Here is an 11416-nt window from a genome sequence, read left to right as displayed (position 1 = left end):
CGCCGGCATTGGCACAAGGTGGGCAAGCAGAAGCCAGGTCCGATTCTTCAACAGGGGAAAGAGGAAGACAGGTCACTCTACAGTAGTGGTAAGGACGTGGCAGGCTGTCTGGCAGGGCCTCTGTGGGCTGTGCGGGGAGTGCACGGTGACCCTCGCCTGTCCCACGTGTCCCCACCTTCGGGCCCTGGAGGGGCAGGTGAGGGAGCTCCAGGAGGAGGTCAATGGGCTGAGGGGAATCAGAGCTGCCGAGGACAAAATTGATGAGTATTTCCATTCTCTGCAGGGTCAAGTACCTAGTGGAGAGGCATCCCGGGAGGGACCCAACGCCCCAATGGTATCACGGACCGTTACCACCAGGGCCAGGGCTATTTGTGCTCCTGCAGTGTTGACCCCCGCAGTACACCTGGCGAACAGGTACGAGGCCCTGGCAGCATGGGAGGAGGAGGCAGGGGAGGATGACTCCAGAGCACCCGATGTGGCTCCACGCACGGCCCAGACTGAGCGATGCCGGAAAACCCACAGGAAGAGACGCCGGGTCCTCGTCTGGGCAACTCCCTCCTGAGCGGAACGGAGGGACCCACCTGTCGCCCGGATCCCATGGCACGTGCGATTTGCTGTTTGCCTGGATTCAGGACGTCACGGCCGTGATCCCAGACCTCATCCAGCCCTCTGATCACTACCCCTTGACCCCCATCCATATGGGCACGTATGACGCTTACGGAGACAGGAGCACAGGTGGTTTTCTCATCTGTTCTTCTGGTGAGCAGACATGGATGGTGCCACAAGGCCTGCATCAGAGAGGTCAACCGGCAGCTTTGGACCTGGTGTTACCTGGCAGGTTTGGATTCCTTGACCACGGCTCGCACTTCCACACGGGAGACATGCTAGGGCAGAGCAGGCTAAATCTTTCCCTGAAAAGTAAGCATGCATTTCTCTTCCAGGTTGACTGATCTTGTACAGCGAGCTTTAAACCTAGGTTCGTCGGTGGATGGGGATGAAGAGGTCAACTGGTGACTTGGAGCTGGTGTTACCGGGCGGCTTTGCATTCCTCCACCATGGCCCGCCCTTCTGCGCAGCAAACATGCTAGGGTGGATCAGGCTAAATCTCTCCCTGAAAGGTAAGCGTGCGTTTCTCTTCCAGGTTGGCTGAAGTTCTACGGCCAGCTTTCAACCGAGGTTCGTCGGTGGATGGGGATGCAGAGGTACAGGAGGACACTTTGACGTCAAGGCGGAGGAACACCCTTCTCAACACAGCAGCTGAAAGGGATCTTGGGAGTCAACATACACTCCAAGATGAACATGGGGTGACAGTCAGTAAGGCTAACCGGACCTTGTTGTGCATGCACAGATGCATCTCAGGCAGGTCCAGGGAGGTGATCCTCCCCTCCATGCGGCGCTGGTCAGGCCACAGTTGGAGTACTGCGTCCAGTTCTGGGCGCCGCACTTCAAAGAGGGATGTGGCTAACCTTGAGAGGGTCCAGAGAAGGGCCACTCACATGGTGAAGGGGTAGCAGGGCAGGCCCTACTAAGACAGACTAAACGGCCTGAATCTATTCAGCTTGCACAAGAGAAGACTGAGAGGAGATCTGGTGGCCCTCTATGAACTCACCAGTGGGGACCAGCGGAAAACAGGTGCAGCTCTGCTCCCCGAGCCCCACCTGGGATAACAAGGAACAACAGCCACAAATTGATTGAGTAGGTTCAGGCTTGATATCAGGAGGTCATGAGCAGAAGACACTTGAAAACCAGGGAGAAGACAACACTTCAGAGCTCACATGGCTGCAGGGAGAGGCAAGAACCACAGCTTTACCCAGGGAAAGGAGGGCTTGGTAGTTCCTCAGCATCTGGTCCTGGTAAAGCCCCTTGTCTTCCTCTTCCAGCAGATGCCACTCCTCCCGTGTGAAATACACTGCCACGTCCTCGAACACCTTCCGGAGCTGCAGGCACAAGCGTTACAGCATCAGTGTCTCCTGCCCCCGCTGCCCTGTCTGTACTCGCTCTACTACAAGTATTTGCACCTTAGCCACGGATGCAGCTGTGGACATAGGAGCTCGTGTGTCGGCCTCAGCCCAGCTCAACACGCTCCATTTCCTCAGCCCTTGGAGGCAGCCCAGGCAGCACATTTAGAGGCAGGGAGCCCAGCTCCAGGGACTCTGCCCAGGCCTTCCCGTGCCAGCACCCCTGGCTCTCTGCACCCGGGAGTGCGCGCCTGCTAATGCAGCCTGGGGGGATTGCAACTGTCACCAGAGACGTCTCACTCTTCAGGTCTCTGCTCCCCAAACTCTTGACAGCACCCCGGCTCCTCCTGGGCTCTGCCCCAGCTGCACTCCCACCCCCACCTCCAGCTGGTGCCCTGCTCACCTCCATGCTCTGCCCCTGCTTTGCCGGCCTGCCCTGCCCCTCTTGCAGCTGGCCCGGCCCAGGTGTCAGGGAGCCGCTCTGTCCCCGTCTCCCTGGGGAGGGTCTCTGCGGCTCCAGGTTCACAGGCCCTTCCTCTGGAGGCTGCTGATCCGCTCGGCTCAGGGTCCCAGCACCTGCGGGTGGAAGAGAATGCACAGGTGAGCCCTGGGGTGGGGGCAGGGGAAAGCCCTGCTCGTCCCCTGCACTGGCCTGGGGTGAAGGGAGCTGGAGGCTGCAGTGTGTGGAAGAGGGGGGAGAAGGGAGACTCATCGTCCCACCGCTCTTCCTAACAGACCTCCACAGGCACGAGGCTGGAGATGAGCCCAGCGCCGGTGGAGATCACAGTGCCGCATCCGAGCTGGCAGGGACATCGCTGCTGGGGGAGACGCCGCCGCGATGTTGGTGCTGTCACATTCACATTTTCAGGGGGGAAGCGGGGAAACGCACAGCACGGACATGTGAAATGCTGCCGGGGCACTGGGAGAACAACAGCCCGGACGTGTCGGAGCACAGACCCGCCGAGCAGCTCTGGCAGAGATCTGGGGACGCGCCCGGCCCGGGGCACTTGCTTGAGAAGCATCCACGTGCCGACAGCGCCCAGGTCTGCCTGTCCCGGGGCTGCAGCAGGACGGAGGCCTGGGGGAATGTAAGGAGTGACCTAGAAAGCAGTGCCCGAAGACGAAGCGGAAGAGAATGCTATGTGACGAATGCCCATCTGCAATGATAAGGAGGAGACAGTCCTAGATAAAGGGGGCTTGAAAACAAAAAGAAAAAACAGGGAACTGGGTTAAAAGGGCTCATTAGAATACTAAAAATCACGCCCCTGGGTGGGGAAGAAGTATGCTAATGAAACACACATGTATGCAAATGAGATACATGGCTAAAACACAGGTATAGAGACACGCTCAGTAAAGAACTTCTTGCGTCACTCATAACCAATCAGCAAACAAGTATGCTTATGAAGGCTCAAAAACTCCTGTATAAGAGATGCTTAGATTAGTGATCTGGTGTGCTTGTGCGAGCGGAATAATTTCACGTAAGCTTTTATTGCTAGCAGTAAACCTTTGTACTTTCACCCCTGGTATCTTTATTGGCCTTTGCATACCGGGCACGATCCCAGACTCGAGCTGGGGCACGACAGGGGGACGGCACCGGCACCGGCACCGACCGGCTGGAAGTCACGGGGACTCCCACATCCCCTCCCCTGCACCAGCCGCAGCGCAAGGGGGACAAGGAGGCCTGCACCGGCCTCGCATTGGTGGATATTATTACAACACGGATCCTTAGCACGGCAATGACATCACCGAGTGTGACCGCGGCCGCACGGCAAGAGCCAACAGCCGTAGAGCGTGTGTGCGCGGGGAGCTGCGAGGAAGACGCGGGACCGCGACCCGCCAGACAGACCACAGCCCGTCCCAGCGGGCCGCGGGGCTTTTCCATCTCGTGGCCCGTCCCGGGCAGCAGCCGGCGCTCGAGGCTCCCCCCGAGGCGGGACAGCCGCCCAGGCCTGCCCCCGACCCCTCGCCTGCGCCCGGCTCCGGGGGCTCGCTGGCTCGCTGCCCCCGCCCGTGCAGCACGTGCTGTGTGCCCCGCCCCGCCCCGCCCCGCCCTCTACTTGTGGGGGGCACTCGTGCTCTCTGGGGCCCGTGGGACCTCGCGCACCGAGCAGGCGGGCAAGGACCTGGCTCCGGGCGGGGCGGGGGCCCCTCTTTGGGACACGGGGCAGCTCGTGCTCCGGCCCGGGCGCTTCCCCACCGCCCGCCCGCGGCCCCGCCTCGCCCCTCACACGCACGGGGGCCCGGGGACGGATCCACGTGTCCCGGGGGGGGCGTGCAGCGCTCTCCCCGTGGGGGAGGCTCATCGGAGGGTAGGGTGGGGCGGGTCTCGCTGTCCGCACACGCGTGCACGGCGCTCCTGCGGGGGGCGGGGCCCCGGCTCTTCCCAGGGCGCTTTGCGGCCGGGGCGGGGCTAGGTCTCCTTCCTCCCGCCAGGTGCAGACTGCAGAGCGGCCGGCTCGTGTCCGATTTGCATATGCAAATCCGACCCGTGCAACGATTGGAGGAAGGGGCAGAGCCCCGCCCCCGGCAGCAGGACTCGGCGGGCGGGCGGGAGGGGCCGGGTCCGCGTGCGCTTCCGCCGCAGCCGCTCGTCCCGGCCGGGGCCGCCCCGGGCTGTGGGGGGGGCGGGCCCCGCGCGGGGGGGGGCACCTGGGGTCCCGGCCTTGTCCTCGCGGCGCCGCCGCGGTCCCAGCCGGGTGCGAGGTCGGACCCAAAGCTGGAGCCCGTGGCAGCCGTGGGCTTCCCCTTCCCGGCGGGAGCTGCAGGAGCAGGACCCAGGAGGGGCTGAGGGTGCAGAAGTGCCTCGTGTCGTCCAGACCGGAAACCTTGCTTTTCGTTTTCAGGCTGGCAGAGTTGCAGCCTGTAAGACTGCTTGGGGCTCCCCCGGCCCAACACACCCATTGCCTGCCCCACAGCCTGGGCTGCTGGGCCCTGGGGGTGGGGGGCAGCGGGTTGGGAGTGAGGGGCACTGGGTTGGGACTGGCCATGGGTGTATACAAATGGGTCCTGACACACGAAGGGTTGAGAACCCCTGAAATGGGACATTTTAAGAGCTGAGGCACCAGGGAAGAGCCCCTCTGGGTACGCCGTGACAGCCAGCCAGCACCAGGGAGCCCGGGGCAGCGGTCTCTACAGCTGAGCCCAGCAAGGCCTCTCCCGCTGCCTAGGACTGGGGAGCACAGAGGGTCTCTGCAGCCGATGCCAGCAGGGTCCCCCCAGCCCATCAGTTTGGCAGGAGTGAGCTGCACACCTGGCTGCTGATTATGTGTGTTAGTGTGAGGGGAGGCAGAAGCCGGGATGGATTTGCAGCTTACAAATGACCTGAATCAAAGGCGCAGCACAGGTTTTTTCGATTCCACACTCATTTGATAGGTTTGAATTGAAGGGTATGCACAGACCAGACTATTGAATAGAGAGAGTCTTTTGGATACCAAGTGCAGAGGGGCAGCGTGGTGGGAAGGGGGACAGTGCTGGGAGAGGGGATGCAAGCCAAGACCCCCCCACACAAAGGGGACACAGCAGCTAATCCGGTTAATCGGAGAAGACTGCACAGTCCCTGTGTGGACCGTGCATAACACAACCCAGCCTGCATTTGATTTCTGGTTGCACAACTCCATGTTCAGGTTTGTGTTGCAGTGTTGGGTGTAAGGACAGCTGCTCTGAGGCCAGCACTGGGAAGTCCAGGGAGGTGAAAGTGTCCTGCCACAAGCCTTTGTCTCTTCCTGGACCAGATGTTGGAGCGGGGTTGATTCAGTCTTTCCTGGAGGGATTGCACCATCTGGCAGTGTAGACAGCAGCGGGGCACTGTAAGCAGGGGATGCCCTATAAGAACAGTAGGGGCCCAGGAGGATGACCCTCTGATGCCACGATCCATGTTGCGTGGCTCAGTGACGATGTGGTGTGCATTGAGGAGGGAGCAGTGTTTGCATCAGGCTCCGTTGCAAGGCCTGGTGCCTTGGTGAGAATGGGCTGCGTGGTAGCCAGGACATGTCCGTGCCCCATAGGACACTGAATTGGCCCTCCTTTGCCAGGAGGAGGTGGAGGTCATTAATGGTGTGTCCTGGCTGGTGAGGACTCAGTGGGGCCAGGCAGGGAAGGTAGATGCTGCTGCTGCGATCCAAGCACCGCCATGGTGATTCACCCCCTGCCCACGCAGCAAAAGCGGGAAGCACAAGTCTGCGCCACAACCCCCGCTGTGGGCAAGGGCTCCTTGCCATGGTGGCACTCGGCTCGTGGCACCACCACCAAGCTGTCCCACCCTGCTCTGTCCTGCCACGCCGCGTCCTGCTCTCTGCCATGGAGGCCTCAGGAGGCGGGCAGCAGGACCGGGAGCCTGAGCCCGCAGCTGGCAGCCCTCCCTACCACCCCGTGGGCTGTGCTGCACTAGTCAGCACCTCCCTCAGGCTGCAGCCACGGCCAGGGTGCCGCGGAGCAGGCAGGGCTGGGCTGGGCAGAGTGCTGTGGGTGAGGACTGAGGGGACCAGCAGTGCCAGCAGGGCTGTACATAGGGAGCGAGTCCGCAGCAGGGCCAGGGGGCTATGGGGGAGTGTGGGGCAGCAGCAGGGCTGGGGGACTATGGGTTGGGAGCAATTTTTTTTTCTTTTATGAGAGAGCTTGCAGTTTTCAAACAGACAAAACCAGGATCCCTGCATGTCACGTGTCAGCTGAGTAGCGTACCCCTGTCTGTCCTGGCTAAGCGTGCAAAGGGCTGTAGTGCAGAGTGCGTGCAGACAGGGCCGTGGGGGCTGGGGGCAGCGGGGCAGGAGACACTGATGCTGTAACGCTTGTGCCTGCAGCTGCGGGAGGTGTTTGAGGACGTGGCAGTGTATTTCATACAGGAGGAGTGGGAGCTGCTGGAAGAGGAGGACAAGGGGCTTTACCGGGACCAGATGCTGAGGAACTACCAAGCCCTCGTTTCCCTCGGTAAAGCTCTGGTTCTTGCTTTGCCCTCGAGCCATGTGAGCTCTGCAGTGTTGTTGTCATCTTCATAGTTTCGTAGCTGGTCGGGTCGGAAGGGTCCTAAGCAGATCATCACATCCGACTTTCCCGCCCATGCCAGGGGGGATGCTGGGATAACACGACCCCGGCTAGGCGATTGCCTAGCCTTCTTTCGAAGGCCCTGAGGGTTGCAGCGAGCACCACTTCCCTTGGAAGTTGGTTCCAGCTCCTCGCCGCCCTGACAGTGAAGTAGCGCCTCCCAATGTCTAGCTTGAATCTACTCTCAGTCAGCTTATGGCTGTTGTTCCTTCTTACCCCGGTAGTGCTCGGGGGAACAGGGACTCTTCCATGGCCTGCTGGTTCCCCTTGGCAAGTTTATAGGCATCCACCAGATCCCGTCTCAGCCTTCTCTTGTGGAGGCTGAACAGGTTCAGGTCCCGTCGCCTCTCTTCGTAGGGCCTGCCCTGCTGCCCCCCGATCATGTGAATGGCCTCCTCTGGACCCCCTCCATGCTGTCCACATCCCTCCTGAAGTGCGGCGCCCTGAACTAGATGCAATACTCCAACTGTGGCCTGACCGTGTCCCCACACTGTCGCCCCATGTTCATTTTGGCATCAATACTGACTCCAAGATCCTTTTCTGCCTTCTTCCTGGTATTAACACTTTCATCCTCATGAACGTTTGGGCGGGGGATTAAATCCCTTTGCTCCCCACTGCTCTGTCCATGAACAGACCTCTCAGACCTCATACTTGTATATATTCCTCCTTCATTTTATCCAGCTGCCTTCCCTGGAGTCTTTCCCCTTAATAACATGATTTCCCTTTGCCTTCTCACAATGATCATATCATTTGCCATTCATTGTGCCTCAAAATGCACTAACAGCCATTCCTTGGGCAGTTATTCTGATTTCCTCCCTCTCCTGCCTAGTGTGTCCTGTTGAAACTCATTTCCACTCATTTGCCTGGAATTGCACTGGTGTTTGCTTTCCTATGACCATATGTCCAGTACCTGGATGAAATGGACCATCCTCTTCCCCCTGCTATGACTTCCCTTTCATCCTAAATGTCCATTCTCCCTTGTCCTTCAAGTCCTTAGTATAATCCTTGAGTTCATTGCCTCCATTCATCAAATTTCAATTACTTATTCTGAATACAGTACCAGTGAATAAACTCTCTTTAACCACTGCCCAAGCAGGATATCGAGGTCCCACACCTGACTTGATCTGCCGCATCCAGCGAGAACAGGTCGAGCTCTGGGTCTGTGATGATGTGTACTGTGGGGCAATCTTGAGGTCGGAGGACCTGCTGTCAGGTGAGTTCTGGCTGTCCCCTCCACCCAGCTCCCCTATCAAAAATGCGTTGTGCCCAGGGTGAAAGGGAGCCTGTAAACTGGAGACCTGTCCTGCGCTGCCATTTCAGGGTGCTGACCTCAAATAGCTTGTGTTGTCACGTGTGCAGACAGGTGTTGTTCCACGCCCTGAAATTCAAAGAGTCAGTAGTCTTTTTGCCAAAGACCCGCAAGGATTGACATGGCCCCTTGCCCATTTAGTATCAGGTAAAGTTTAATAGTAATTAAATAGTAATTTAATAGGGCCTGAGATGATGGGGCTGAGAGCTGGGCCAGAAACCCTTGTGAGTGTGCAGCTTAACCCCACCGAGTAGGGAAGATGAAACTGGCACAGGGACCTGGCACTGCCTCACCGCCGGCACTTGGGCCTTTGGCAGAAATACCTAGTTTTCTAGAGAAAACACAAGTGCCAAGTCCTGTCCTGCTCTGAGGCCCATCCCAGCACAGGGAATAGCAGTGCTTGCCCCTTGGCAGCGGGGCAGGGACTAATCTGGTGTTTCTTCCTCCCATGCAGGACATGCCTGGTTGCTGAGCAGAACCGAGGAGCAGGGTCCTGAGGAAGGGCCTGGAAAGCTGGAGCCACCATGGGCTTCCCTGGGGAGTATGGGTGAGGTGGATTCCCTGAGCCCAGCGAAGGACCAGTGGCACAAGGGCCAGGGGATGCCCCAAAAGCAGGAGAATGTAGCAGTGAATGAGGTGCCATCTGTAGTTGGGCGTTGGAGTGAAGAAGGGGAACAAGCCCGAAACAGCCCAAGGTGCAGGGATGAATATGTCATGCTGAGACACCAGAAGAGAACGAAAGGAAAGGCGCACTGGAGAGAGACACTGCATGCAAACCAGGGCAGTGTGGAGGAGCTGGTAGTGAGGCAGGAGCTCGCTACCGAGCCCAGGGGGAGAGGCCACTCCTGCCCTCAGTGCAGGAAAAGCTTTAGTTGCCCCTCGCGCCTGGCTCTGCACAAGATAAGACGTGCTAGGAAGAAGCCCCATGTATGTGCCACGTGTGGGAAGCGCTTTACGTGCCTCTCGACCCTGGCTGCTCACCACCAGGTCCATTCTGGACAGCTCCCCCACCGCTTCACCAAAAGGGGGAAGAGCTTTGTGCGCAGCTTGGAGCTGCTCAAAAAACAACATGTGCACAGGAAGAAGCGTCAGTACTGCTGTGTCACATGTGGTAAGACCTTCACCCATTTCTTCTCCCTGGTTCAGCACCGTCGGATGCACTTGGGGAGGAAGACGCACCGCTGCAACAAGTGCAGGAAGAACTTCATCAGCTGGCAAAAGTTGTCCCAGCACCGGTGTGTGCAGAAGAGGCAGCAACCACACTGCTGCACAAAGTGTGGGATGAGCTTCAGGCAGCCCTGCAGCCTGGCCAGGCACAGGTGCATGCACACACGGGAGAAGCCACATCGTTGTTCTGTGTGTGGGAAGAGTTTTGCTCAGTCCTCCACCCTTACCCTGCACCAGGCCCTCCACACAGGGGAGAAGCCACATCGCTGTTCTGAGTGTGGCAAGAGTTTCACCCAATCCTCCCACCTGACCCGACACCAGCTCATCCACACAGGGGAGAAGCCACATCAGTGCTCTGAGTATTGGAAAAACTTCCCCCATCTCTCCCATCTGTCCCAGTATCAGCACATCCACACCCAGAAGCATCTCTAATTCTGCCAGCCGTGCAGGAACCCCTGGGAGATGTCTGCCTGCTCAGCACCCACCAGTGGTGCATTCAGACAAGCACCCTCATGCTGGTGACCTGAACAAAGAGTTCCCCCAGGCTTTGTCCCTTGTAGGGCACAGTGGGAGTCCAGAACCCAGACACTCACCCCCAAGTTTTGATTGTGGGGAAAGGGTAAGAGGAAACACCTCAGGCAGAGATCAGCCCCAACGAAGGGGAGATGAGTTTTTTTTTTTTGTAAAAATATATTTCTCTCTCTATATATGGTTATATGTATCTAAACCGATCCTGTTACAGAAAAAAAAAACCCCTGCACCCTTGCACCCACACTCCTGTGCACCTGCGCACCCGTACAAAGGCCCGCTGGCCACCCGTACCCATTACAATGTCAAGCCACGCACACAACACACAAAATGCACCCAGTCCTTTCTCTCCAACCAGCCCTCCCTTCACACCTACTCGTGTGCCGTTTCTGGGGTCAGGTACTCTGCTCAACTGGTCTCTTCTTCATTTTCACTCCAGCTTCCACTGGAGGACCCGCTGCTGCTGCTGTTGTCACTGTGGCTGTCCTCCATACCACTTGTCTGGTCCTCTTCTCCGCTGCCATCGCTCTCTTCTTTTGTTGGTGGGGGTTGTATGGTCCTGAGCCACGTTTCCCTGTGCCAGATAGTGTTTGCTGCGTCTTCTCCATGTGATGAGGAGATGATCTTTGTATCAGGCTTGGAGCCTATGCATTCCCCATCATGAATTAAAAGCAGATAGTAGTCCCAGGGGAAGAAGTGCCTTAATGATAGGGTGACCTCCCCCAGACCGCTGTCTTCAAATGACACCCAGGGACTTTCCTTGGCTGCCTCCCAGCTTTCTCCTTCCTCCTGGTCCAGGGCTTCTGGCATATGAGCCCCTGAGTTGCAGGGAGGAGTTCATTTATGGCTGAGGAAGCATTCCCTACCCTCCTCCCTGACCTCGCCTTTCCTCACCAGCACATCAGCCCTCTCCCAGACCTGCCCATGCCCAGTGGGGTCTGCCAGGAGCTGCTACTGCCACCCTATTAGCCTTTTTTACCTGTTTTGCTTTTCAGCCTCTGCAGACCTGTGCAGCACTTGGTACCTGCTCTTTGTTAGACCCTGCCTCTATGCGTTGCCCAACAAGTAGGGAGGAAATGGATCGATGCACGCATTGCTCGTCAACAGCTTTATTCCAAGTGGAGACATCTTTGGGCCAGCTTCAACAAATTGGGGAGCTGCAGTGAACATTATCTCTTTTCATATTTATATACCTTGGTTTTTACTCATTAACATTTACCCCACCTTTGCTCCACCCTTAGTCCTTCCCATCTTAAGCTCCACCTTTGTCTACTGCTTACTTTATTAGCACGCAGTTGCCTTTGCACATCACTCATTTACATGTCTTTTTGCTATGAGCGCATGCTAAAAACCCTGACCTCTGCTTCTCTCCATCACTTGAAGTTTCTTGCTGATGTCTTCACCATCTCCAAGGTCT

General features: G+C 57.9%; 1 protein-coding gene across 1 annotated transcript; it reads left to right on the top strand.

Moving 5' to 3' along the window:
* The first annotated feature begins 4561 nt into the window (after positions 1–4561).
* LOC132249282 (zinc finger protein 501-like) lies at positions 4562–10686 on the top strand. The gene is made up of 4 exons (XM_059723937.1): positions 4562–4820; positions 6755–6881; positions 8092–8208; positions 8759–10686. Exons 2-4 carry the CDS (start codon positions 6848–6850, stop codon positions 9901–9903), a joined length of 1296 nt encoding a protein of 431 aa, XP_059579920.1. The 5' UTR covers positions 4562–4820; positions 6755–6847; the 3' UTR covers positions 9904–10686.
* The last annotated feature ends 730 nt before the right edge of the window (positions 10687–11416 follow it).

The sequence above is a fragment of the Alligator mississippiensis genome, chromosome 1 (genome assembly GCF_030867095.1).
Source record: "Alligator mississippiensis isolate rAllMis1 chromosome 1, rAllMis1, whole genome shotgun sequence".
Lineage (NCBI taxonomy): Eukaryota > Metazoa > Chordata > Crocodylia > Alligatoridae > Alligator > Alligator mississippiensis.
Note: the sequence above shows the minus strand (reverse complement) of the source record. Positions and strands in the feature narration are given on the sequence as shown.